This window comes from Neopelma chrysocephalum, unplaced genomic scaffold (genome assembly GCF_003984885.1).
Source record: "Neopelma chrysocephalum unplaced genomic scaffold, ASM398488v2 Primary Assembly neopelma1_85, whole genome shotgun sequence".
In the NCBI taxonomy this organism is placed as follows: Eukaryota; Metazoa; Chordata; class Aves; order Passeriformes; family Pipridae; genus Neopelma; species Neopelma chrysocephalum.
Genome location: NW_020897747.1, coordinates 3,267,063 through 3,293,930, shown reverse-complemented (window position 1 = coordinate 3,293,930; position 26,868 = coordinate 3,267,063). Strand labels below are relative to the sequence as shown.

The window sequence follows — 26,868 nt, the reverse complement described above, 5'->3', positions numbered from 1 at the left end:
TCTCTCCCAAGAGTCCTTTTTTTACAATAGAAAAATGTCAGGCAAAACTGAAGTTTCATTTCCCAGCCTTGGACTCAGGAGCAGACAGGCACAAAAGCTACAGAAAAATAAAACAGCAAGGGGGAAAAACTCCCACTCTTGTTAATTCAGAGTTTGGGGAGAGTTTTGGTGGAGAATGAGTCTTTTGGTGGGGAGCAAGTCACACTTGGGAACTGAGTCTCTCTTCTTGCAGGAGGAAGTGGTCTTGGGCTATACTTGACAGCAAATTAGCATTGACATTTGACTTGTTTTGATCTAAGTTATTTACAATGGCATTATCTGTATATTTTTTACATGCTGTGAAGATTCCCATTGCCAGATGCCTTGCGATGGCTGTAGGATGCAGCGCATTCCAGAGTCATTACTCAGGGGTCATAAACCTCGCATAATTCGTGGGGAGGAGGGGAGCAGGGAAAAATGGTCTAACAATTAAAAAAAAAAAGAAACCCTGGACTTAGATTTCACTGGGCTTGTGATTTTAACTGGAGGGAAATTAAAAATGTGCTTAGGCTGGCTGGCACTGTCACACTGTGGGGCTGACGACTGGAACGGATCCTTGTGAATTTGCTCTACATAGAAGTGCAGTCACAGTGAAAATATTCCCAATGCTCTGTGCTGGGGGAGGCTGTAATGGAGCAACTGCTCCTTTACACTGCTGGGTCAGTGATCCCCAGCTGGGGATCGCTGCTTAGGATCTCCAGAGCTTGGTCTGGCAGGACACGTCCTGGGGCTGGCACTGCACTGTAACTGCTGCTACAGAGAGGGATCCGACACTCAGGTGGTGGATTTTCAAGAGTGCAAACGATTTAAAAGGGAGACTTTGGTTTGGGGGTTTTTTTCCTATGGTTGGGAAACTTTCAAGAAAAGTTCCAAGGCCAAATCATAGACCTACACTTGTGTTCTTTTAAGCAGGTACTTCATTGTCAGACCTTCCTTACTTCCTAGAGGTGTGAAGATGCCCAGGGAGGTTAACAGGAGATGCCCAAGGAACAGCTAACATGCAAGTGCTTGGAGGCTGCAAACTGATAGGCAGGGAATGGGGTCCTGCCCTGCAGAGCAATGAGGAAACCTTTCCATGACATCTGGCTGTCCAGGGGAAGAGGAAATAAGCAGCATAAAACTTTTTTAAAGAAAGGTCTCAGACTCTGTGTTTGCCCGTCAGATGAACAACGAGACATTTAAAAACATCCCTGTGTCTTCCTAACTCCCTGGCTGAGGTTTGCCCAGCACTCCCCACCAGTAACCTGCACAGAAGCATGTGCTGTCTGCCCAGGTTTGCTCGCAAGAGACAAAAAATCCTGAAGTTTCTCAGAGCCGATCCTAAAAAGAAGAGGATAGAAAATGGGTTATTACGCCCTCATTCATAGCTGGTCTGACAGCTCCAAGGGCTACGAAGTGCTCAGGCAGGAAATCTCTATAAACATGGAGGAAACAGAGAAAGGAGGGCTACTGGAACACATGTGCCAATCTGCTGAAGTCCATGGGCTATGCCTGCTGAAAATAAGATGATTAAATGTTCAAAGCAAAGGTCATCTCCACCGTGCATGCACAAATTGTCCAGTTCAGGATTAGGGCTCTTCCAGCTATGCCCTGCAGCAAAATAGAGAGCAAAAACATGTGTTTAAATACTTCACTGGAGTGATGCTTCCGCCCTTCACTGAGTTGTATGTCCAGAGTTGTAATAAATGAATCTGATTTTCTGATTTTGACTTGATTTTGTCCCACCTACAGCAAAAATACAATCTCTGGAGTAAGCAATACAAAGAAAGAAAGCATCTAACTGACAGCAGGTCATTTTGCTGGATTTATCTCTTCTGCAAGTTCCAGCACACTTACAGCAAAAATCCAGGTATGGCCTGGGAAGTGAATGGGGCAGATATGAACATTGCTAAAGGCTAACTTCATGGTGGTGCTGAATTCTCCACCTCTTGCTCTCCAAGCAGGAACCTGAGTCTCCATCTCATCTGAGACTCAGTCCTTAAACACTCTCAACACATTGAAGTAAAACCCTGGGGAACCTCTACATTTGCTTTGTGAGAGAACCTGTGTAGACTATCAAGGTGGGGCAAGGGCAGGGGTGAGACTCAGAGGGCTGAGGAGTGGAACAGAAGATGGGGAATATGATATCTGCAGGACACAGATCTTGATGCTGCAGTGGCTTTCTGGAGGCTCAAGGACTGTGCAGGGTGTGTGGCTGCATCACATCCTCTGAGGAGCTGTCTGCCACTATGGTCTGCTGGGCACCCAGCTGTTCAGCACATTCACAGGTGTTATAAAACACTCTATTTCCTTGAATGGCATCTTCCCCCACCTTCCACATCCAGAATAAGGCTAGGCAGGTTTAAAATCCAGGTAATTAAGCAAAGACCTAACTTTAAATACTAACACATGTAAATATCTTTCCAAGATGTGTCTAACATTTAATATGAATTTGCAAGGATCAAGAAAGGAAACCATTTAGCCTTTGAAGCTGATGTAACAGCATGGTCTAGTTGACCTTATTGATATCTGGTCATTTTAAACCACAACTGACAACAAAACTAACACTTCTGTGTGGTTTGTAAGAACATCTATTTCTGGTGACTTAGTTACAAGAAGCCTTGTGTCAATTTTCAAACCTTTCACAGAGTTTCACTGTAACTGTTATGTGTCTTGCTCTGGTCATTCATATCTCACCTCTGTTTCTTGAGAGCACACCTGTTTTGGAAGAGGACTTTGATATAACTTTGCAAGATGAAAAAAACAACCCAAATAAATGAGGCAACATGAATCCAGAAATTAAGAATAAAGCTCCAAACTTTATTCATTGACTTGAGTACAACAGTGATGCAGATTACAGTGGCACAGGAGTGCAATATGTGCTGTTTGCGGTATGACAGTGGAAACATTAATTGTACAGAACAGCAACCCAGCTCAACTTCTCATTATGCATACAAGCAGACTTACTGTACAGACAAGACATGGATTCACTTTTACAGAGACTCAGAGAGAGAGACAGATGAATGGAAAACACAGGGACACCTCCCCAAAACGCTGGTTTCTAACATGTGGAGGGAGGAGAAAAGAAAAATAAAATAATAAAAAATCCTATTGCCAAAGTCTACTGATTTAAAGGAAAGAATACCTTTAAAAAATTAGTTTCAGTTTCCAAAGCTTAAAAAAAGCCCCCAGCTGTAAGGCCCCCTTACAGGAAGAGTTGTCCCGAAGGACCAAGCCGCTTGGACAGGACTGACCTGGGAATGACACACAGAGCTCCTGTGGGTGTACACAGTGGCCAGAGGCTTTCCTGGCCTGGCCTGCCAGGACAGCCTGGCCCAAGGGGTGCAGGTGCCAGTGAGAGGCTCCACTGCTGTCAGTGGGTTTGCATCTGGGGGGGAAGTGCATTCTGAAGGTGTTCAGTGACAAAAGCCCAGGCAAGTGTCCAGTGGGACCTGTCAAAGCGCCTAAGGGAGCTAGAGACTCAGCCTGGTAAGGCACCGCTGGAATTCCCATAGCTGCTTCTGCTGCTGAAATGCTGCATTTCCTAATGCCCAGGAGGAAGGTCCTGTGGGCCTCACCTTTGCAAGTCCTGGGAGCAACACTTACATTAACTGTGGTGATCCTGACAGAACAGGTTACTGCTTGCCTTCCGAAATCTGTCACCTCAAAAAAAGACCACAGTGCACGTGGAAGTATTACCTCTTCACACAGAAAAGCATTTCTGAGCAAATCATTAGCAGAAATCTATTTCCCTGTTAGAAGCCCTCTGGGCAACAAATAATTTATTTTGCATACAGGCAAACAACATTAATGGCCAATTACATTCCCACTTCCTGCACTGATGCTTACATTAAAATTAATAATAATCCTGCCAAACGCGGGCATCACATAGCTCCTACCAGCAGAGTTGTCTGACTGAAAACTGTGATAGATTTTTTTTTTTTGTTTCTTATTTTATTAAGCACAAAAAAAGGTGTGTGGGAGAAATCACATGGCAAAACTCACCAGCCAGAGCCATGCTGCAGCCCACGGCAATAAGGGTGTTTCTACATTAAAGGAGAAAGGCGCATTGTGCTGCTGTCACACTCAGTGCTCAGGAGCTCTCTCTAGCTCTTCATTACACAGCAATGGGGTGAAAACATACCACATAGTGTCAAGACCAGCCCTTGCTATGCATCTACCCTGAAGACTATGCTGAACTCTAGCAGGTGTGTTGACAAGGCCAAAGAGTTTGACAGGGCACGAACTGGACCATGACCTGGGGTTTAACTGAATGGGGAAGGCAGCCCTCAAGCTTAGGACTCAAGCCCTAAGTGTCTCTCTGGCATGGAAAAATGAGTGGCATCTGGGGACAGATTAGTCAATATTCTTGTTTCCTGCAAGTGTTTTATTGCATCATCATTATCACTGAGTATTCTTCACTGCTGTAGGTAACTTTCAGGATGTGGACATTCTCCTCCACAAACACATTCCAAAGGAAAGCAATGAATCATGGAGTGAGAGAAAGGGTGATTTCCATTTGGTCTACTCTAGGAGGCTATGGTCCAAATATGCCAAGATCTCCTCCTAAGTCAGGATAAGCCAAGATAAGAACTCCATGATGAGTTCAGAGGATGTTCTTATTTTTACCATTCTGGGGCCTAATTTTTCCATTGTTTGTTCTAACAGCTTCATACCATTAATTTCAGTATAGACGCTCATACACTGTGAACTCCAAACATGACTTCCCCACAGTTTGAAACAGGTACTACAGGCTTATACCAGTGTCTTCCTCTAATCCTGTTAAACATCACCCTGCCAAACCCCAGCTTATGCCAGCCCTCCTTCTCAGACCTTTACCTTTCTCTGTCCATTGCTATTACCCTACCAGTAAACACAGGGCTTGTGGAAAAGGATTTCACTTCAAAATGTGTCTAATTTCAGTGTAGCAAACTTTTACAAAAGAGAGTCCTGATGACCTCCTTTGAACAGCAAGACATCTGAACTACTTGGCTCAGAAAAGATTTCCAAGTTGCAATAGGAAAAGGGAAGCAAGCACCTCAGTGCTTGGCCTACAGACTTAAGACTATAGCACTTTGTAAGGAGAGATAGATGACAACTGTCTTGATTGAAGTAAGAGCACTACTGGAGCCACAGGGCCATCTTATCCCACATACAGCTACTGAGGAATTCACTGTTCTCCAAGCCTAACCTTTCACAGCACACTGCAGCCATGCCCACAACACACCACAAACCACATTTAATGAACTCCAAATGGGGAGTGTGTGTATTACATGTGCACCTGTGTTTGAGAACCCACATGTATACATAATTCCATTTTGTACACATGTGGTTATTTTGCAATGCTTTGACTGGTCTTTGCTCTTACATCACTCCTAAAGCAGAAAAAAGAAGACGAAAGCAATCAGTTTTCAGTCCTCTTGGTAATGACATTCTGCTGACAGCACTAATGGGATGGGACTTTATCAGAAGCTCAAACACTTTGCAGGAGATAGAAGAACATAAGCATGTACTTAAGGCATACTCATAGACTCATAGAATGGTTTGGGTTGGAAGGGACCTTTAAAGATCATCTAGTCCAACCCTTGACATGACTCAAGGGAAAATCAAAGAGGGGAATTACAAAGAACTGCTACTCGATTGATACTAGGAGAGTGATTAATTGCTTACAAAGAAAATTCTCCCTGGGGCTACATTTCGTTTTTATTAGGTGGAAAGACCAGATGAAAGAACAGAAAATGTTGCAGTGACAATCACTAAGAGCCCATTGCAGAAAATACCCCCCCCCCCCATGTCTGGCTGCAGTGTGGGTTTTGTGGACAGACAAAAATCGCTTGGGGTGTGTCTACATGTAGATGGCTGGGAAGTAACTATGGGCATGAAACTGAAGCTCAGAAAACCCTTCATGTTCTTAATCAGAAATAAAGCAGTATTAAGTCTAGTACAGAGGGCTGTGAACTGACTGATTGCTCCACAGCAGTGAGATGTGAACCAGCAGTGGCCAAAAAAATCCAGCTAGAGATGAATTGTTTCAGCAGCATCTAAGCTGGCTTCTCTTCATTCCTTCCCAAGCTTCAATTACAGTTCTAAATTCTCAGTTGATGAGGCAGATACAAATTACCATGTCATTCTTCACAGCTTAGGAGGCTAAGTTCTCTTTTCTTCCCAACCTTTTTTTTTTTTTTTTTTTTTGCATAGGATGCAGAGGTGAGGAAACAACATGGCTTAGTCATTTCTGAAATGACTGGGTAGTCTATTCATATATGTTGTGAGAAGTTCAATAGTAATCTAGAGATGGGGACAGAAAAATGCAGACTGGCAGCTCACATCCTTGAGAGACCAAATTTTCAGATCTAAAAGGTGTATTGTCAAGGTGACTTGGACTAAAAGACCCATAATACCTAACAGTTTGAGAGGCAGCAGCACACATTGTCCACAGGATGTGGGCTGAACAAAATTTGGAGAATTTTAATAATTTAAATGCATTAAAACTCACATGCTCATCTCAAAATTAAGCCACACCCTGCAGGTAACACACTGAATTTCTGAGACCCCACCATTCACAAATTCCCTGACTGTAAAACACTGCTGTTCTGCCATCATATGGATTTGGTTTCAGCAGTCACTCAAAAATGCATCTGCCAGTGCCCCTAACTAGCACTTCTCAGTGCTCCTCTAAAAAGCTTTCAGATGTATGTTCTGAAAAATAAAGTTAAAACATGTTACACTGATTCTTGCTTCAATCTCAGTACTACCCAGAGAGCTCACTCACAAGTGTGTGTGTCACAGTGTTCACTGGGGACTTCTGTTCAGTGGGGACTGTGGTGCTGGATCTCCATGGTAGGATGTTCTCCAGCTTGTCCCATAGACTCACCATTCCCTCAGCTATAGGGACGTGGAGCAGGTGGTGATCCCTGGTCTCTGTCTCTCATATACTGAATCTCCATCTCAGATTTTATCAAAGGAACCACAGTGATCTGTTGCATCGGGACTTCCTAAACCAGCAAAGAAGAGGCAGGATTTGGGCTGCCCTGCACAGTTCATGGTGAAATGTCATTTGGTGATATAGAGAACTCAACACAGTGATACTGAATCTCACAACTACACGGGACTGTTTCCCCTTCCTAACTTCCAGATTTGAACACCAATGTCTCACAGAACAGAGAATACAAAGGTTCTGATGTCTCCAGTGCCTGAAGTTTCTGCATTAAAAAGGAAACCTTGATATTCTTTGACAGACACAGAACCTAAATGACCCCCTCCCATATCAGGAGACGGGCTCATTAGTGCAGAATGCATTGGCAGTTAAGCACCACGGAAGAGAAAAAGCTGACCTGGCAGCCACAATGCACTCATTCAATTATTTTGGTGCTCATGTCCTCCTATGTATAGGACTTGCCCAGAAGCAGTTAAGGTATATACAGGCAGTTTTTCAAGCTGCAGCATACTGGAAGAAGACTGAAAGCAATAAGGAGTTCAATGCAGCTCAGAAACTGTCTTGCATGATAACTCTGTCTTCAAAAACCAAGTCAGGCACAAAGGGAAATAAAAATAACCAAGGCTGGAGCTTTGATGCTTCAAGAGAGGAAAAAAAAAGTCTGTGCCCTCTTTTCCAAGCACAAGTGAAAAACTACATTAACTAAAAAGAGTGCTTGGCCCCATGCACTGTGCCATATCGACAACAGCAACTGCAGTTTAATCAAAAAGCCTCTATTGGCAGAGCATGGCACCTTGATGGTACCTTTTAATTCATAAACATCCCTCCCTAAGAGGGATGAATTTGCATGTTAGCTTGCAGAGAACCTTCCCTGTCAATGTAAAATCCTACAACTCCACTGCAGTCTGGTGAGCTGTACTAGTAATTACTAGCAGGGAGTTTGTCCCAAAATCTCTGGGTGCAAACCAGGGCACACTTAAAAAAGCATTTTCTCACTCTGTCACTCCCACTCCCCCCCCCCCCCACCCATCTCCTGGAGTAAATTACAAGAAAACTGACTCTTCTCCATCATTCCCATTACTTAAGTGATCTTAAATTATTCAAAGGACTGGTTACTCTCCAGCCTTATTAATTCAAGCAGAAAGTGTGGAAAAGGGAAGACTGACAACACACACAGCAATTCACTTCCTATATCCTAGCAAATATATACAAGGGATCAATTTTCCAGAAATCCAACTGGTACGTACTGTAAGTGAGCTGAGCGCCCACCGTTGCAGGTTGTTTCACATGAAGAAGATGCCATGTCAAAAGAGTGCCAAGTAAGAAACAGTTGGGTGAAAGACTTATGTGACCATGTGGATAAGTTACAAGGGGCTTCTCCTTCACTACAGAGCACCTATCTATCTTCCTCTCCGTATATACACACATATATACACACACATACACGCACGCACAGAGATAGATGGATAGATATAAATACAGGTGCGCACACGGGCAAACACGCATACATATATATATATTTATATATGTATATTTTCTTTTCCAGTTCTTGGAGTGGTTACAACTACTTTAGTCTACAAGGCATCCTAAGGGCACTTCCTGGCTCTAGCAATAAAGTCCATCATATTGTGGAGAGAAGTAAAGGGAGCATCATTGAGGGAGAAGAACAGAACAGTTTTCTATCTCGCATCATATCATGTAACAGGTCGACAGCCCTGAAAACTATCGTTGTTTCTGAGCCCAGATATTTTCTCCCTGTGTTCCAGGAGGGCAAATGTTCATCTTGTTCAGTTGCTGTGTACAGAGGTGCCACTATGTGATTTTCCCTTTTTGGTGGATAAGTAGTTGCTTCCAAACAGTGTGGACTGTATGATACAGCATCCTATGCATCATTTTTTGTTGGTTTGTTTAAAGGGAGATTAAAAGAGTTTTGCTTTTTTCTTCATGTCGTTGCGTCTCCAGAGAGGTAACTTGTCAAACTCCTGTATCGTCATGCCAAATATTTCTTGAAAAACTTCAGGCGCTAAATGACGCTTTAAAAAAAAATAAAATAAAAAAAAAAGGAGAGAAGGCAATGGTCAGTCAAAGCCAAAGAGACACAAGAGGAGGCAGGAGTGCCTTAGGGATTTCATGTTGCTGTGTAAGAGCCATTGCTGGAAAAAACAAGGCTTTTGCAATACATGTATCCAAGTCCTCATGAACTCGGGTGCCCAATGAATCAATTAAAGTTTTAAGTGTGAGAAGTTTACAAAGGAAATCAGGAGAACTATTTCAGTTGCTGAATAAGCAAGAGACAGTAAAATTATTTGTCTGAAGTCATCCAACAAGTAGTGACAGACCAGAGAACAAAACCAGCTCCTGCATGCCCCTGTCCCAGGCTTTAGCAAGTCACCTCTGCTTACATGTGGAAGTCCAAACAGACACTGGGTTTCAGGAGAGGTCTGCAGGAGGGCTGCAGGTTGACATGCTACATTCGAAGTTCTGAGAAGGAAGATGTTGGCCAGACTAACTGTCCAGCACACTACTGCTAGTGAAACATTTTTTGGTGCTGTCTGTCCCGTGCACAAGTTACTTCTTGTCCAGCCACTTTAGAGTTCACTGGATGGAACTAGAGTTCCCTGTGGCACTAATGTAATACAGCTTTGAATTCTGACTAGTGATCACATACCTAGTAGTCTAAAAATGGGCATAAACCCAAATTACCCAAATTTTTGTGGCTCCTTCCATTCATCTCCACAGAATATTAACTAACTACAAACGACTTAAACATCCCCAGGATTCCATTGGGCTGCTTAAGTCTTTCTAATCCACAAAGTTGTAAACTATTTTTATTTGTTGGCAGAGATTTAAATTCTTGTATTTTTGGATATCATCCAGTCTAACTAAGTCACAGCACTTATGACTTTTGATCGTCAAGGATGGCCGACACTGACTCTTAGGTAAAAGATGATCCAAGATCGAACAAATCCATTCCAATATGGCACCTATGACACTTGTGCAATTTTGGGCTTTTAACAGATCCACAAGTATATTATTAAATGCTTGAAAACATAAGGAGTGAGAAGCTCAGTCCATGAGCAGGGAGACAGAGGCGTGGGGCTCCCAGCTCAGCACAGTTAATGGAAATAAGGCTGCCTTCTCCCAATGTCTGATTCCTCTTTCCCTGATTAGTGCTGAGAAATCTTCCCCGTCTAGCCAGGACCCACACTTCAGTGTTTCAGCTGTCACACACGATAAACAACTTCAGCAGGAAAGAGCATTTAGGAACTTGCTTCTCTTACCTCAAGCCTGGTTCTGTCTACATCTTTTAGTATTTTATTTCGCCCTCTGTTGGTCACCATGAGTATTTCATATGGAAAAATCTGTTAACAATGTATAAAAGGGGGAAAAAGAGATATTTATATTTATATTTATAGTCTAAAGCAGAAAGAACAAAATGTGTCTCATTTTAATAAACACACAAACATTTGTTTTCTTTTTCAGAGGAAATAACAGCTTCTTTTTTTTCTTATCATTTTTTCCTAATGTTGCATGGAAGACAAGCCAATTTGGACATAGCCAGGGCTTGTTTAGTATTGAACTGCCTCATACTGTGAAGTCACTATGTACTTGTCCACCCCACTCATTTTTATGTTGTATATAATACCTCATCTGGCTTTGGTCAGACAGAGTCCTTTCTAGTCAATACACTTTCTCATCCATCAATGTAAAAGTTTATTAAGGTGACTGCATTTGCCACTCATTGGTCTAATGGTTGTCAAAGTGTGGACAGCTCTAAGGACAGACAATTAGTGAGCGGACTTCAAAAAAAAAAGGCAGCATCTATGAATCAACAAGATATTAATTTGTCAGTGCCACTGCATTCAATAGAATTTATCATATCATTTTCTTCACCTTTTTGGACAGTTAAAGAATTCAAAAAACTGCCCACTGTGTTTGCTGGCTGTGCCATACACATATGGATTAAAGGAGATACTTTTGTAGACATATTTGTCCTAAGCATCTTAATCTGTTTCAGAAGAGTATATGTCCAGCACACCTCCCATTAACATTCCCCTTGATTTCCCTTTGCGTGTCCAGAACTTATACACAGTCAGACATCAGCAAATAATCAATTCCTGATTGCATGTTTTACATGCACAGGTTCTTTAAAGTAAAATGTTTACTGTCAGTGGGTCTCAAATCAGCCTAATCCAATAGAAACAATGCTGCTTGGAAAGGATTTGGAAAATCTCAAAATCAGTTTCTGGAATTATCCTTGGCAAATAAAACCCTCTTCTAGGATTTTTCTCTTGGGCAGACATTTCCATGCCTGGAATGACTTAGAAGAGCATATGTTCCATCTGCCAGTGCCTCTCTAGAGTCCTTCTCGTTGCATGTCTCTGCAGACTGGGAAAGCAGCATTCCCAGACCCCTCATCCAACACCTATTGGGGTCAATGAAGTTTTTCTGTAAACTTCAGTGGCACCTTGCTCAGCCTTTACTGTCATTTATGGGTCTTGTCTTCCTTGCCCACTGGGAACAGAAGGGAGACCACCAAAACTCTTCTGGAGAAGTAGCTATTATCAAATGTGATTAATTACATTATTTTAACATCAGAAGAAATTCAACCTAATCAATTTTTGTGCAGTACTCGACAATTAAGTTCACTTCATTGTTAACAATTGTCCCAAAGAACTTTTCAAAAGTATAATAAATAACATTCAGGCATCAGTGAACACACCACTGAGTTTATTGTAAGTAATAATAACTTAAATAATGTGTGCTTACATACCAATTGTAAGATGTGATTCTTATGAGATTCTGACATTGTCACAATTGTACAATTATGTCTATACTTGGAATTACATTGTTTATGTTTGATACTGGAAATGGCTACCATATACAGCATTATAGGAAACTAAAATATAACTTTTCATATTTAAACAGGCAGAGTTTAAATCAAGATCTACGGTCATAAGTACATTTTATATTTAAATATTCATAACAAGGCATGTTTCAATCTGGGTTGGCAGGATGCACAAATTCTGTCCTTTCTGGAAAACCATTTGGTAAGATTTGGTCCTTCTTAAGGTTACTAATTTTTGCATGTGTTTCATGCTGACTTTGAGTTAGCTTCTTTTACTTTGTCAGGTTTAAGTTAGTGTTGGCCCATTGACATGAATAAAAATAGTGCCAATTCACACATGCTGAGGGTCCGTCATCACCCTTATAAACATCAACAGAAAGTGTTCTATTATCTCATCAAAATTGCCATAAATTTCATCATTTATAATACTGACAGAATTTGTCACCCAAAATAACATCCCAAATCACTGAGTGCATCAACAGCAGTGGTGGCTTTAAGAATTTCTATTGCACTGAAAGAGAAATTATTTGGAATAAAAAGTAGTAGCTCAGGAGTTGATAATGTCCCCAAGGTCTTATTTATATAATATATAAAACCACTTGTAACTATACATTGCTCTGGGGTCTCAGCTTATAAAGCCAGGGTTATTGCCTTGTACAGTTTGTCTGGAGGTGACTCGGAAGCACAGGTAGTACTCTGGTTTGCAAAACCAGCTCCTCACTTAACTGTAGAAATTCTGATCCTTGTAACTTTAGCAAAATCATGATTTCATGGAAGGTTCACCAGCAATAAAGAAAGATTTAAAACACAGCTCTGGTTTAATTCCCTCTATGTATTATGTTCATTTTTTACTCAGGCATCTCTAGACATAGCTGTAAAAGCATTTTAATTTGTCTATTAAATTATAATTAGCTGACATTGTCTCTTTTCCCAATGAATCTCCTGAAGAGTTTCTCATATAGGGAATTCAACATTATTGACAGGTGGTCAGGCTAACAGTGCCAAGAGCTAAATAACAGATCCAGACAGACATCCAATCAAAGATCCATGTATTTCCCTAATTTTTACATTATGACAGCCTCCACAGTGTGTTGTGAGCCACAATATTCTGCATCACTTTTCAAACTGGACAGATCTGAGATCTTCCCACTGAGTCTGGCCTGCTGCTTTGGCTAGTGAAAGTCTGACAGAGAACTGCCTATTGAGCACCTTCAGTATCCTTCAGTTTGTCTCTAGAAAAGCTTCCTTATCCAAGGAAGCACACCTGGGCTGCCCTCAGCCTGCCTGAGAACTAACACCTGTTAACAGGCAAAGTCCAGAACAAAGGGAGAGGTTTGGCACATAAGGAGCAGGGACTGAGGTGAGGTAAAGAAAAGCAAGGGAACTGAGACATTTCCCATATTTTATCTGCATTTCACAGTAAAATCTTCACTGTCTTGAAGGAAAGTGAATAACATCTGCACTTGCCTTTGGCTCCAACATGTTAGGCATAGATACTCCTCTGTCCATTCTCATTCCAGGGACATGACCATCCGGGAGGGACTGCATCAGATACAGGTATACATCAGACACATAGGTTACACACACAGAGGGTAAAGGCACTCAAGTAGTGGTGAAAACAAAGGTGAATTTGCCCTGAGACTTCCTTCAAGTCTTACTACTTAGTCTTATTTTATAGATCATTGCCATGGCTACTACATTGTTACTTCTCTGAGGCTCACAGAGGGATCCTTCAGTCCTCTCTGCCACCACAGCCTCCTGTCACTGCCAAGGCTGGTGAGAGCTCCCCACTGAGCCTACCAGTATCACTTCCCAGCTGGATCTGGGCACCCCAAGAGAGTGGTAGGCCCTTTCCCACCCCAGTGACTGAGTAAAGTTCTTCTCTAGTCAAATACACAGAAACATTAATTCAGATCCTCCCCAACAGCATACAAAGCTCTCTTATACCTCTGGGCTTTCCTTCCTGTAATTTACTGTATCAACTGAGGGATATTTTTTTTTGTCTCTACAATGGGAAATTTTTTCTATGAACACAAATGGAGATAGGGTAAAAAGGTGCTTTTTTTGACACAGGTACTGTTTCTAAGGAAATAACATTTGGAGCACAATACACGGACAACTCTGCTCCCCTCCCATAATCTTATTCTCTTTCCAGTCATCATGATTTTGATACACCGTTAACAAACTATCCAAGTAATTAAACTCTTTCTCAAATTGCAATTTTATATTGTGATTGTACTAAGGAGCCAGTCAGACTCAAACCATTCTGGAAAAAACCCTGCAGGCAGTATTTGAAGTAAAAAGGTTTCTATTTGCAAGCACACCTCTTTCTGGCTCATCTATGATGGCAGCACTGTAGAAAACTACTGATCAGCCATCTTGTCTGGAGAGCAAATTCCAGGGTAAAAATGAAGAGTTCAAAGCTTCTGCTATGGGAAAAAATTGCCTCCAGGAGAGACTTTCTATATGTCTTTGGGGACAGTACTAGAGAGGCTGAAAATAAATCCACCCTCACATGTCCAGAGATGACTACTACAGATAACTTATGTATAAATAGACCGTGGATTTTACAGAGCAAGTCACAGAACTGGTGTGAGCTGTCTCAACCCAGCTCTGGGGAGGTAACAAGGAGGAATCCAAGGCTGTGCCCATTTTTTTGTTGATAAGAGTCTACATTGGTGATTATGCTTAAACATGCAGGAAAATCAAAGCTATTGTCTTAAGAAACCCTTCCCTGTAGCAGAAATTCAGACTTGAACAAGTAGATGCTCTAGGTTCTGCTCTCAGTTGATTGATGAAAACCCGTACTCTACCTGGAAATCTGAAAAGCAAAAGAGAAATCTCATCAGCTTTGGAGTGTGGAAGAACAGGAATCAGTTACAACCTACCAAATAATCCTTCTGTCTTCTGGTCTACCTGATTTTTCCAAAATCCCACCTGATTCTCTAGGGCTAGAAACATTCCTAATTTTGGACTTAGTTTGTAGATTCAAACACTCCAAGTATTGCAGTCCCTTTTATTTGAGCAGGTTTCTCATTCAGGAAAAGCAGGTCACTTTGGAAGTATTAAGAGATCCACAGCCACACTCAAGTGAATAAAGAGCCAATAAAAATTCAAAAGTGTAGAGCAGGATTCAGCTCGAGTAACTTCTGTCACAAGGCAGCTGTCTAGATTCCTCCACAGCCTATTAAGAGACACAAGCACCAACAGAAGATGCCTGACCATAGTGTACCTAAGATAGTCAGGATCAATCTCACTTTGGAAAATAACTCTCTCTCTCAAAACATTTCAAAACATTAACTCTCAAAGTTTCATAACTTTCATAAATATTATTGTCCATTTTTATTAGGCAATGACTGATACCACATCTAGCTCAGTCATAATGAAGATCATGAGCAGCAATGGGGATTAGAAGGCACTATCCTCCTTTCTTCACTGTGGCACATTCTTCAGACTGCACAGTGGATGGTAATTTTCAGAGACAGAAAATACCATGTCAGAACTCAGTTCATATTCCTGATAACACACACATTACTCACTTTCAATGTGATCCAATGCTAAAGCAGTCCCTTGGCATAAACAAGATCAGTTCCACGTAGCAGATTTAGCAAAATAAACCCAATATTTTCTACAGGTATTTGAACTGTTTGAGTTAATTGTCAAGTTTACCAGAGGAAGTTAAAAAGTATTGAGCAAATACAAAGCAACCACATCCACAACTTTAAAATAAAACAGCAGAAACGATCCAACATCATAACAAAAAGGCTCCTCAGCCTTACCTCTAACAGCACCACTCACATCCCCGTAACTGTTGTACTGACCAAAATCTGTAGACACCGGCTGTAAAAGGAAGAGAGGGATATGCACATAAATTCACAGTTCATGACTTCACAAGCAGGTTGGTATACGGGCAAAATAAATTGCTTTGTGTCTTTTATTTCCCTCAGAATTTTCACAACATTTCTTGCATTGGTTTCTTGCCTTTTTAACAATGTTTGTGGGAAGGGAAATTAGGTTTTGTCTGACTTCAGCTGGTCTTATAAGAAACATTAATCAAACTGAAAATCCAATACAGTTAATATGGAAATAAATATCATGGATAATTAAAGCCACCTTTCACTTCTCAAAATCACCATTTTCTTACCCTGTGAAGTCCATTTTTTCCATACCCAGGGAGAGAAGAGGTTTTGGAGGCTGAAGCATGTGCTGTTGGATGAGGAAGGGAAAATATTTTACTGGAAAAATCCCATGGAAACTCAAAAATTAGAACATTTGAGGAATGAACTAGCATAAAATACATAGTTAAAGTAGTCAAGCAGATACACAACCGAGACACACTGACTTTAAGAAACTAATCTTTCAGCCCCAAACTCAACACAAACTTTCACACACTCTGTAAGTTACACGCAGCTTTATCGTGCCATGGTAGCAGGTCATCAAGAAAGGGCACTGTGATTTTGCCAGGTTCAAAATCAAAATATTCTCCACTGAGTTGAAAGTAATGCTCAGGGATCAGCCAACAGTGCAAAATAACTTTTTATTCCTTATCTAGATAAAGTTTTGCTGTGCAACTTAAGATGAGACCCAGATAAAGTACAAAGAGAACCCAAGATCAGCAGTATTTGGACAGGTTTCCTGTTAAAGTCTCCCATGCAGGTCCATTTAGTTCCACTCTCCTAAGTGGCACATGTGGTTTATATATCATTATACCCTCTGAACCTTTCATGAATTGAATGAACCTGCCTATCCTTCCTACTCAACAATTATTGCACTCATGCTCCCAGTTTCTGCTGCTGCCCAAGCCAACATGCATATGACCAACACACTCCATTCTCCCTTATTCACATGCTGCAGCTCGCCACTTGTTGCTACAAAGGAGAAAAGGGTATTAGTTTTGGTCCTGTAACACTGCAGTTGACATATGTTTGGATACTGACTTCAATAGGAGAACTATGGGAATGGGCAGTTCTAACTGAATTCAAACAAGTTGAGAATTTGGCATTCTGAACCAAAATTATAATTATTGAAATGTCCAGGGTGTGTTTTTAAACATAGATAAAAACATGGATAAAGATTGTTAGCATAGGGATCAATAGCAACTCTACAGTTAATACAGCTCCTTCAGACAAGATCCTCCAAATAAAAATGCAATTTTTTTGTGTTTTGTAATGTTATTTTTACCACAGGAGGGTGGGGAATGTAGAACTTGAGGCACTATTGCTGCCAACAATTAGCAGTTTTGGGAAAGATGCCACTGATTCCACAAAAGGCAGCTGATGACTGCACTGCTTATCCCTGCAAAGAGGGACGGACACATCTCAAGTAAAGGAGTCCTCCATCCTGTGCTAAGGTTAATAAAAAAATCATAAGCTCTGAGTTGAGCAGGTAGATTCTGGCCCTGTAAAAATCACAGACAGTGAGGGAGAGCCACAGGCATCCTTTCCAAGGCCATCAAGGCAACACACCTATACAACAGGGAACACAAGGAAATCTTGATCTGCTTGGCAGCTCCTCCAGAGACTCTGAAAAGACTCATCTTGTCCCTTCTTGACTCAAAGTACAGCTGCAGTGTTACAATGCACAGTGAATGAAACGAGTGAAATAAAATCTCCAAACCCTTCTCTGGAGGTCTGAGAAGGACACAAATGTATATCAAAATGTGGGATGAGGCAAAGATTCTAAGCCACCAATTAACCAAAATTAACTTTTTTGCTTTTGCTCTGGAACAGAATACAGCCAAATCAAAATGTCAGCCAAGGTCAAAACTCTGGCTGTGTTCAAAATATGCAGCTCCTCTGGTCAATGTTGCTGATTTTCTTTCCCTGGGAGAAGAGACTAAATAGGAAGAGGAACCATCAGTTTAAGCAAAAGGTGTTATTGTAGTTGAATAGCCCAGTCTATTAGCATGTATGCAATGTGGCAGTCACCAAACACTTTAGCTCACTCCTTATTTATATTAGAACATGTCTCTCCTTAAAATTGCCTGAAAATCCTTAACTTCATATTTCTTCTAATTAAAATCCAGCCATGACACTCCCACCCTCACCAAAACCAGGTAAAGAATTAGGCCACTCTTTCAGGGCAGATCACCACATATAAACATATCAAGCAGTCTTCCCAGTTATCTCTCTTCTGGGACCCTGCCTGATATGTGTAAACATGTTGTTTATTATTCACTGTTCATTATTAGCTCTGTTGCCTACGTGAATTACCTGGAGAATCGTAACGACTGGCAGAAAGGGCTGACCTACCGCGACTCTCCTTTTCCATCTCTTCTTTCAATATTAACTGTCCCAGACCAGAGTTGAGCTATAAATGGCAATTAAAAGATATATCAGTAAAATAAAGCTGATCAAGACAGTGGTAGAAAGAGCTTACAGAAAACAAAGGGGCCCTTTTTGCATGGTGTTCAGAAATAGCATGAAGACAAACTCATAACCACCTTCATGAGCTGCTCCTCCTGCAGCTGCCGGCGCCTCTGTAGCTCCTCATCATCTTCCTCTCTTCCACTTGATCTGCGTCTCATGTCAGCTCCTGCTTCCATAAAACCACAGTACAGAGACAGCTTTGTGTACCAGTGCAACCACAGCTTGAAGATTTCAATGCCAGTTCAAAGTACTGGTCAGTCTGATTTGCTGAATAAACAAAGCAGTAATTTCTTGCAAAGTCAAAAGACTTTTTCAAAGCTCACTCTTAATAAAACTCACTTGGATAGCCTGCCCTATGGTTATCAGGCTTGCTATAAAATAAACAAGAGCTTAAACTGCACGTGAGCTCCAAACCAAGCAATGGTCCTGGATACAAAAGCCAAGATTCAATGTAATAGAGAAAAGGAGCTCACATTGCTAGTTCTGGAAACATGGCCTTTAATAGCACCAGTAACTAGATCAGCGGCTGAAAACTTAGAAGTCTGATTTACATCTACACTTTTATCTAGACTCAGAAAAGCAAATCTGAATTAACATTTCAAATGGAAAATTAAACTACAATAGTGTCCTAAATGAATACTCATATTTGAAATAAACAAGGCATTATTTTTAAATGAAGTAAACTAATTTGATCCATTGGATAAAGCTAAAATTAATTAAGACACAGGTGTTCTACCTTTTAGTTCCTTAGCTTTTCCTGAATAATTTTTATTTTCTTGAATATTCTTAAGAAATAATCCAATTTGGATGGCAGGACTCTTCCATGAATACATAGAATGTGATATTGCTGCAAGCATTTAGACAGCAGTTGTATTTTTTTCTGAACAGGCTATATCTGATATAGTTATTCACCAACCCTATGCTGGACAAACTCAGTGTTTCAAGTATGTAGATGTTTCAAATATACAGATGTTTTATCCCTGTAACTCATGTTTGTCAGGCTGCAATCCCATCTAAAGGACATGTTCAAAAAATTGCTGCTGCATGTGCAGCCCCTTCAGTTGGTCACTGTGCTCTCCCACCCTGTGTCTCCTCTCCCAGTACTTCTCTGAAACCTGAAACAAGCAACACCTCAGTGCTTCAGACATATCTTCATGAATGAACCAGGCTAGATAGCTTATTTTATGCTATAGGGTCAATAAAAATTAACAGAGGAAAAATACAAAGCAAAAAAAAAAATCTAAAATGATGATGCACATGAATTAAAGAAAAAAATATGTTTAGTGCTACAACACAGAAGAAAAATACAAAGTCTGTAGAAACAATAACTCTGAAAATCAGGACTTATTTAGTCTGTTAATTGTTCCAATTCAGACGTCATTTCTTGCCATGAAATTAGTCATGTGGTTGGAAGCAATAATATTTTCTGTGGCATAACTGCTATTAGCTTAGGACTAAAAGATTAAATAGAATAACTGAAAGAAGTCAGGCTTGTGTGACACACCACATTTTTTAAGCTACTGCACTAGAGTTCACAAAATTTTCCTATGGGTTAATCTGTGTGATCTGTTCCAAAGTCCTTTAGCAAAACCTCTTCTACTCAGAGAAATTCAACAGTTCCAGATTCAGACATTCAGCGCTCTCACCAGAAGAGCCGCACTTCGTGGTGAACATCTGGAGTGGACACCACCTTTACTACCCGTTTTTACAGCTCCACTATTAACCTACTTTGGTTACCAGTACCTTTCAAGCTGCATGGTTGTACCATTTGCTTTTGCATACCTATGGCAGCAAGGGAGGGAGGACCTGGCCAGTGGTCCGTCTCAATCTTTGGTATCTCGTTGGGTGCTGGTGCATGAGCTGCTGGGAACTTGGAGGACTTGATGATATCCTCGGAGGACTTGCTCTGTGCTGCCAAAGCAGCTGCATCTAGATGGCAATCAGGGAACTTAGCTATGTCATAATCTGTATCGATACAAAGGTCTTCCTTACTCTGGCAAAATTTTATACTTTACAAGAAGTTAACTTTCAGAAGTGAACATTTTCATGTTTTGCTATTTTAATTGCAATTTGAAGCAAGGTAATGCCTTTCTCTTGCCAATAGACAGGAATCAAACCTTTCTCTCCTCCCACATTCCCACCCCCAAAATAACCCCAAATCAGCTTTGGATTTTACTAGGGTTTCACAGTGTAAGAATGATTAGGCAAGAGTGAGAAAATTCAGCCTAAGAGTATTTGCCAATATCTCTCAAGGACAGCTGATTATTAATGAAGATGAACCCAGATTTATGTACTGATCTGTCTTCCCTCTAGGGCAACAAAATAAATAGTTCAGAAGAACAGTACTAATTTTAACACTACTGATGATAATTATTTCCTATATTTCTGTGAAAAGCTGCAAAACAAACAAAAAATAGAAACCTGAAACAAATATATTTAACTAGGGGAATTTTTTTTCTGCTGCATGCTCTTGCTTATAGCATGCAGTAGTAGAAAAAGCAGATGTAAACTTATTAATAAATACTAAACTCCATTCAGATCAACTTGGCAGGGAAAGGCATTTGCAGTGCACTGAACCTCATCAATAAAATAGCTCAGCCATGGGCATCCACTTAAGATTCCATTCTAAGCCAAAGTCTCATAAAAGCATGTGAGGATGTGCATTATGGCTTTCACTTCTTGACATTAAAAAGAAAAAAAATCCAATAGGATTCATTTTACATTAAACCCAGACTTAACTACTTCTTAAGATGCAAAATGTTACCTCAAATCACCTTTGCTTACATGAAGCTATTGTATCAGAAGCAAGGGTGCTGGACTTTTTTTCCTTTTCTCTTTTTGTTTTTAAAAAAGAAAGACATCTGTTAACGAAGTGATGCCCTGTTTGCTCATCCAACACGTTCAGGGTAGTTTAACAACACCAGTATTAGATATCATTGGTAATTCTGACCAGTTTATGACTGGGAAAATCTAAGCATAATTGCAGGCATGGAGGAAGCTGGTCAGAGTTTACAAAAGCATGACTTCAAACAGTACTTACGTATTAGAATTGGTGATGTCAGAGGTTAAACATTCACATGTTAATGGGAGGTGAGGAGATACATTAAAACCATAAAAATAAACAGAAACAATGTTAAGACTTTTTCCAAAATGAGCATATGGTTTGAAACTTAAAAAAAAGAAAGGAAAAAACCCTGATGCAATACCAGAGCAGTGTAATTTGCAATTCCTGACTGCAGAATGACTTCTGGACTTTCCTACTTAGCTCAGTTCAATGCCTCTCAGCCAACTGTTCATCTACCCTGTAGAACTGCTGATTTGCCACTTAACCCTAAATACACTTCACTGAATAAAAAGTCTGCAAAAGGATGCAAACTTAAGAGTCTTTAAGAAGTGGAGTCATCTGTCTTTCACCACAGTAAATAAAAATCATCTCCTCTGCACAGTTTTGTGTTCTCAGGAGAAGGGAAGAGTGAACACACCATTGTAATGGGACCTTTTTCCTGCGGTACTAATGACAGGCAAGGCAGTGGCCTTCTGCCATCACTGGTGTTTCAGACTTGCTATAGCAACATCTACACCAAAAAGCTTAGTTCACTAACACTGCTGTCCAACTCAGAATCCAAACCACTGGAAAAACAAGTACAGTGTACTACCTGAGCTGTCTCACAGGGCCTGAGAATCAGATTAGCCCTGTCAGTGATAAGTGTCACCTATAACACCTTCACTAATTAAAGATTCTTATTTGAAGCCACAGATACATTCAGAATTCCAGTCTGATAACATCTCCATCTTTCCAGTTGAAGTAAATTATTATACTGTGTCTGTTTAAAGTAAGGATATTTCAAGAATTCCCCATCAGAGAAGAGTTTGTTGTTAATGCATTTTAACATGGACCAGTACTTGTATTTTAAAAATATAAATACAAAGAAGTGAAATATTGAAAGGCATCATAATGCTAAGGAAACAGCAAAATCCCAGCTAGGGCAATTTTGCCATTAATATCCACATGGCCAAGATTAAACCATATGATCCAAATGAAACAACATGCTTTAAAACATAACCACTTGGCAGGACATGCAATAACAGCTGTTTCAAACTTCGACTACTAAACTTATGCTTACAAAGTAAAAACTGAATGTTTTTCACTAATCTGCACACTTTATAATTCAGTTGACATTCCAGTTTTGAAATAAAAAGGGAAAGATCATTTACCGTGCTGTTTGTAGATGGGCGGTTTTCTGTAAATGTTGACACCTTGATCTGTGATATTAAGACAGAGAAAAAAGGGAATATGAAAACTACTTCAGTTGTAGATAAAGATAACTCCAGCACTAAAACAACAGACAGACCAAATCAAGGATGTAAACAAGAAAAAGCCAGAAAGCTATTTCTAGTATTATACAAAATCAGATTATTTAAAGAAAAGAAAATATAAGAACAAGTGAAAAGTCAAAGACGTGGTATGAAGTCCTTTGGAGCTGATTCTGTAACATGTAGATGCATCAAGTCATGATTTTAAAGTGGAATAAGTTAGAGAAGAAATGTAAGCAGGCAAGACATTTCAATGGTGAAGATACAAGCCATTTGGGGAAAACTACCCCAAATAACTTCTGAGGAAAATTGTGCTTCAGCTCAATTTTCTTTCCAATTGACTGGCTGGATTGAGCAGAGGAGAATGCAGTGAGCCTACAATTCACTTCAAAATCCAGAGCACAAAATACCTGCCTAGGACACTGTTTTGAACAGGTACACTTCAGCGAGTCAAAAGGGATGCTTTATGCAGTGTTAACTGATATGCTACTAATTCTCAAACCACAAGGACAGATTTTATTTCCTTTTTTTTTTTTGGTAGCTTTTTTATGTAAGGCCCACCACATTGCATATCATCTATCTAAATCAGAATAAAAACACTTCCCAGAACTCTAATGCAGTAAATCTACAGCATGTCTACAAGATACCATATTTTTACAAACAATAATCTAGGACAGGAACCATTTTGTTCTAAACTACCTTCCCACCCAAGCCAACACTTCACGTATTCAGCACAGCTACAAATACAAAAGTTAATCCAAAATCAGTGCTACAGTGAAAAAATGTGCCAAAATCTCATTCCAAGACCAAAATGAGCTACTGGGAACTAGAAAATTAACATCAGAAACCCATTTTGCTACTTTGTTCTGCCTGAAAAAAATTTTCAGTTACAACAGAATGAAAGATGAAAAGGAATTTCAGAAATACATGTGGTGTATCACAGATCCAATTAAAGTGCTACAGAAGACAACCTTGCCTTTGGCGTTAGGGAAAGCTAACCCTAAAAATCTATTGAAACAGAGGCAAATCTTGCTCTGCAGAGCCCTACATCCTTAACTATACAGGCAAACGCATTGCTTTCAAGGACACTGTGGTATCTCCCTCTTGTGTGTGATCTGTTATGGCCACTTGACCAGCAAATAGGTACAAACATCACAAGGGTAGTCATGCAGTGCTTTTGCGCACATCTACACCACAAAGCTCCAAGTGGGACAGGAGCACAGCTCCTTCTGTGGCCGCACCACTCTCCCACCATGCTCGAGGTTATTACAGCTATTCATGCTTCAGCTTACGCAAGTCCAAGTGAGCCAGGTTAGCGTAAGCAGTTAAACCAGCCAACCTTAGCCAGGCCAGGTCATGCTGGGGCTGAAGGGAGTGCATACAAACAGTTTATTTGCCAGATTTGAGGAATGGAGGAGGAGCTGTAACCTCTGGCAATGTGGAGGGACACTAGGCTGAAGGGGACCTGAAAAATAACTGGATATAATAAGGCTTTCAGCTAGCACTGATGCAGTCAGATGCATGTCCACAACCCTACAGGGACACAGCCTCATCCCATCAAAATCCAAGACAGATGATCTTCTCAGATGCTGGAATAACTCTGCAGCTCACTTCAAAACAGAGACTGCCTTTTATAGAGAGGACATCCTAAAGCATATATATATCCTTGTGGATCTGCAGGTACGCCTGAGGACACCACGCCATTGCACAAAAAAAGTAAAGAAACACCCTCACCTGCTTTAAAAAAAAGGAACACTAAACTAGAATTATTGGGTTCAAGACTGAAACAAGTCACAGCAATCTGAATGTACAACATACGTAATGGTTCACTGGTCACCTCTTTTCTGCATGTCAATCAAAACCAACTCCTAAAATTAGCAGAGCTATGCTGGTGCTCAGCTGGCGCAACTGGGAGAAAAATCAAGCCCTACGTAGCTCATATACAGCTTACAGGCCAAAACCAGACTCTGAAAACCAAGACATTCTAACAGTGAAACACCTGACCAACAGAATAGGCAAAAATCACAACGAAGCCCCATGTTTCTTAAGGCACTACTCCTCTCAGCAAGCCGAGAAGCAGTTCCAAACCCCGAGGGTGAAACCCATGGTAAACAGTGTGAAACGATGGAGACAAGACAGAAGTTACAAAGGCTACATTCTACACTGTGACAGGACACCAAGACACATACAGTGCCAGCTCCTACCTGGAACATGGAAATGTTTAGGGGCCTGAGCGTAAGTTGGAGTGAGAGGGCGACTGTCAGGCCGATAGGGGACAGGGGAGTTCCGACCGCTGGACGGCTCATTGCCTCCAATGAAAAAATGGAGAAAACAAAATGAGAAGAGGGAGAGCAATTAAAAAAAGAAAAAGAAAAAGCAAGCCAAATCACACCCAAACAAAACTGGTGGAATCAAAACTTCCAGGAAGAAAAGAAGTTGAACCAAAAATATAAATACAAACAATAAGGAAAACTGGTAGCCCTGGGTGACTTTTTTATCCCCCTGATATTCCTGCAGAGACAAAAATTCATGTTCAGGCTGGAGTTGAGGTTTGAGCAGCTCAGACTCATTCTGACGGCATGCAGGCAGGAGCTGTGTGCTCAGAGCTGGTGCTTAGATGGGCAGTGTGGAAAAGAAGAATGGAAGGTTACTTGGCAATCAATTTTTAGTATGGAGATTGATATTTGGAATTCAAAGGCGCAAACATGGAGCACAGTATTTGATATGCAAACTGAAAGCAGATAGAAGCAGATGCTGGCAGTTACTACAGTTCACTAAACCAAAAGTGTACAGAAACTAGAAACAGAAAATAGCTGTTAGCTCACTTGGCCCATATCAAAAGGCATAACTGTTCATTACACACTCTTTCACTGGTTTAGAAAAATTCTGATATGCCAAAATAATTTGTAAAGCAGTGCAGCCCATCTGGTGGCTGCACCCACATCGCTGGTGCCACTCCAAATCTCTATCAGTGCCAAACTGGGCTCTGATGACAATACTTCACCACTGCTGATTTAGCAAACCTGCATCTAATGCCTAAAAACTTTAGTTCCATTTTGCACATACTGTTTGTTCCACTTGTAGGATTACTCTTACTGGGACTACTTTGCCTCCTAACAATGCACCTCGGCAATCCAACGGCCCTGAAAGTTCCTATGTCTTGCCAGAGCAAGAGGGCTGTTGCAGAACCATGCTGGTTGATCCCGAAGTATCAAGACTTAGCAGCCAGATATCCAAACACATGGCTCTGTGTGTACCTTAAAAGAATGCTGCTGCCTTTTACACCATGCCATTCTTCATACTAGGGAGAAACATACACACAGGTGCTTATTTTACATGAGTGGGGGTGATCACAATAGTGAAAAGCAGGGGAACATCAAACCCCTTCCATTTTTCAAATATGCACAAGGGCTTAAAAAACCCTAGGAAAGCAGATTAAGGGAAAAAAAGTGGAGTAGGGGGGTGGTGAGAATGATAACAAGTACAGGAGAGCTATAAAACACAAGAAAAAGGAAATTGCAGGCCTCCTTTCACCTACAGGTTTCCTATGTCCTGTTAGACGACCCAAAACCTTGGACTCAGCACATTTCTTATTTATACATTTGGGGTGGGTGGTAGGCGTGGGAGAAGAAAAAAAGTTTTCCTTACAATTTACACAAAAAATCATCTTTTACTTGAACAGTCATCTGCCAATCTAAAAGGCACCAAAGGGGAGAAAAAAATGCTCTTTACAAACCTTGCTGAAAGAGATGTGCCATAGAGGCCTCTGCCACTATACAAGTCAGCCCATCTGCATATACATGTTTTATAAATTACACGCCCATTTCAGGGGGCTTGGTTGTACAAAATTTTTCCAGAAGAATGCATGTACAAAATTCTATATTTACCACTTTGACATTTCAGCCCTAAAAGACATGATGTTCTTTCATCCACATGACTTGATAGTGGTTTTCTAATTCGGGTGCAGCAATGCTGAGCTTCTGGCCAAGTAACAGTAAGTGCTAGGTCTACTAACTCTGAAAAGCAGTATGAATGATTAATTAAAACATTTTTGCCATATCTCAATCTATGGTCCTTTACTTAAGCAATTCCAATAGTTTATTCTACTTCTCCAACCTTTGAGATATTGTGATGGTGAAACACCTCACTTGGTTAAGCTGATTTTACTTATGTCTTTTGTTTGTATTGAGAAATTATGAGTTACTTTTCAGCAAAATCATTATACTATAAGGAAAAAAAACCCCCATCAATATTGATATAGTCTCAAGATACAGAGACGTCACTCCGCCTTTCTGCTTCCATTAGCAATTAGTTCACTCAATGAAAGAGAAGAAACGAAAGGGATTTATTGACATGTGAGCTTGTCACAACAAAGGAGTCAC

At 40.6% G+C, this 26,868-nt stretch overlaps 1 protein-coding gene across 23 annotated transcripts in view; it reads right to left on the bottom strand.

Annotated features, from left to right (window-relative positions):
• Positions 1–2,817: 2,817 nt before the first annotated feature.
• ABLIM1 (actin binding LIM protein 1) overlaps positions 2,818–26,868 on the bottom strand; it is a 202,499-nt gene continuing 178,448 nt past the window's right edge. For 8 of the 23 annotated variants that reach the window (XM_027692212.1, XM_027692204.1, XM_027692211.1 and 5 more), the window contains 11 exons: positions 24,691–24,795; positions 22,388–22,435; positions 19,955–20,125; positions 18,247–18,338; positions 18,017–18,113; positions 15,949–16,010; positions 15,584–15,644; positions 14,618–14,625; positions 13,272–13,346; positions 10,237–10,317; positions 2,818–8,988 (listed from right to left, as the gene is read on the bottom strand). In XM_027692212.1, coding sequence (XP_027548013.1) covers positions 8,875–8,988; positions 10,237–10,317; positions 13,272–13,346; positions 14,618–14,625; positions 15,584–15,644; positions 15,949–16,010; positions 18,017–18,113; positions 18,247–18,338; positions 19,955–20,125; positions 22,388–22,435; positions 24,691–24,795 — 914 coding nt within the window. In that variant the 3' untranslated portion in view covers positions 2,818–8,874. Of the gene's footprint in view, positions 8,989–10,236; positions 10,318–11,665; positions 13,347–14,617; positions 14,626–15,583; positions 15,645–15,948; positions 16,011–18,016; positions 18,114–18,246; positions 18,342–19,954; positions 20,126–22,387; positions 22,436–24,690; positions 24,796–26,868 lie in introns of those variants that run through there. The other 15 variants (XM_027692196.1, XM_027692201.1, XM_027692197.1 and 12 more) reach the window with 10 other exon arrangements.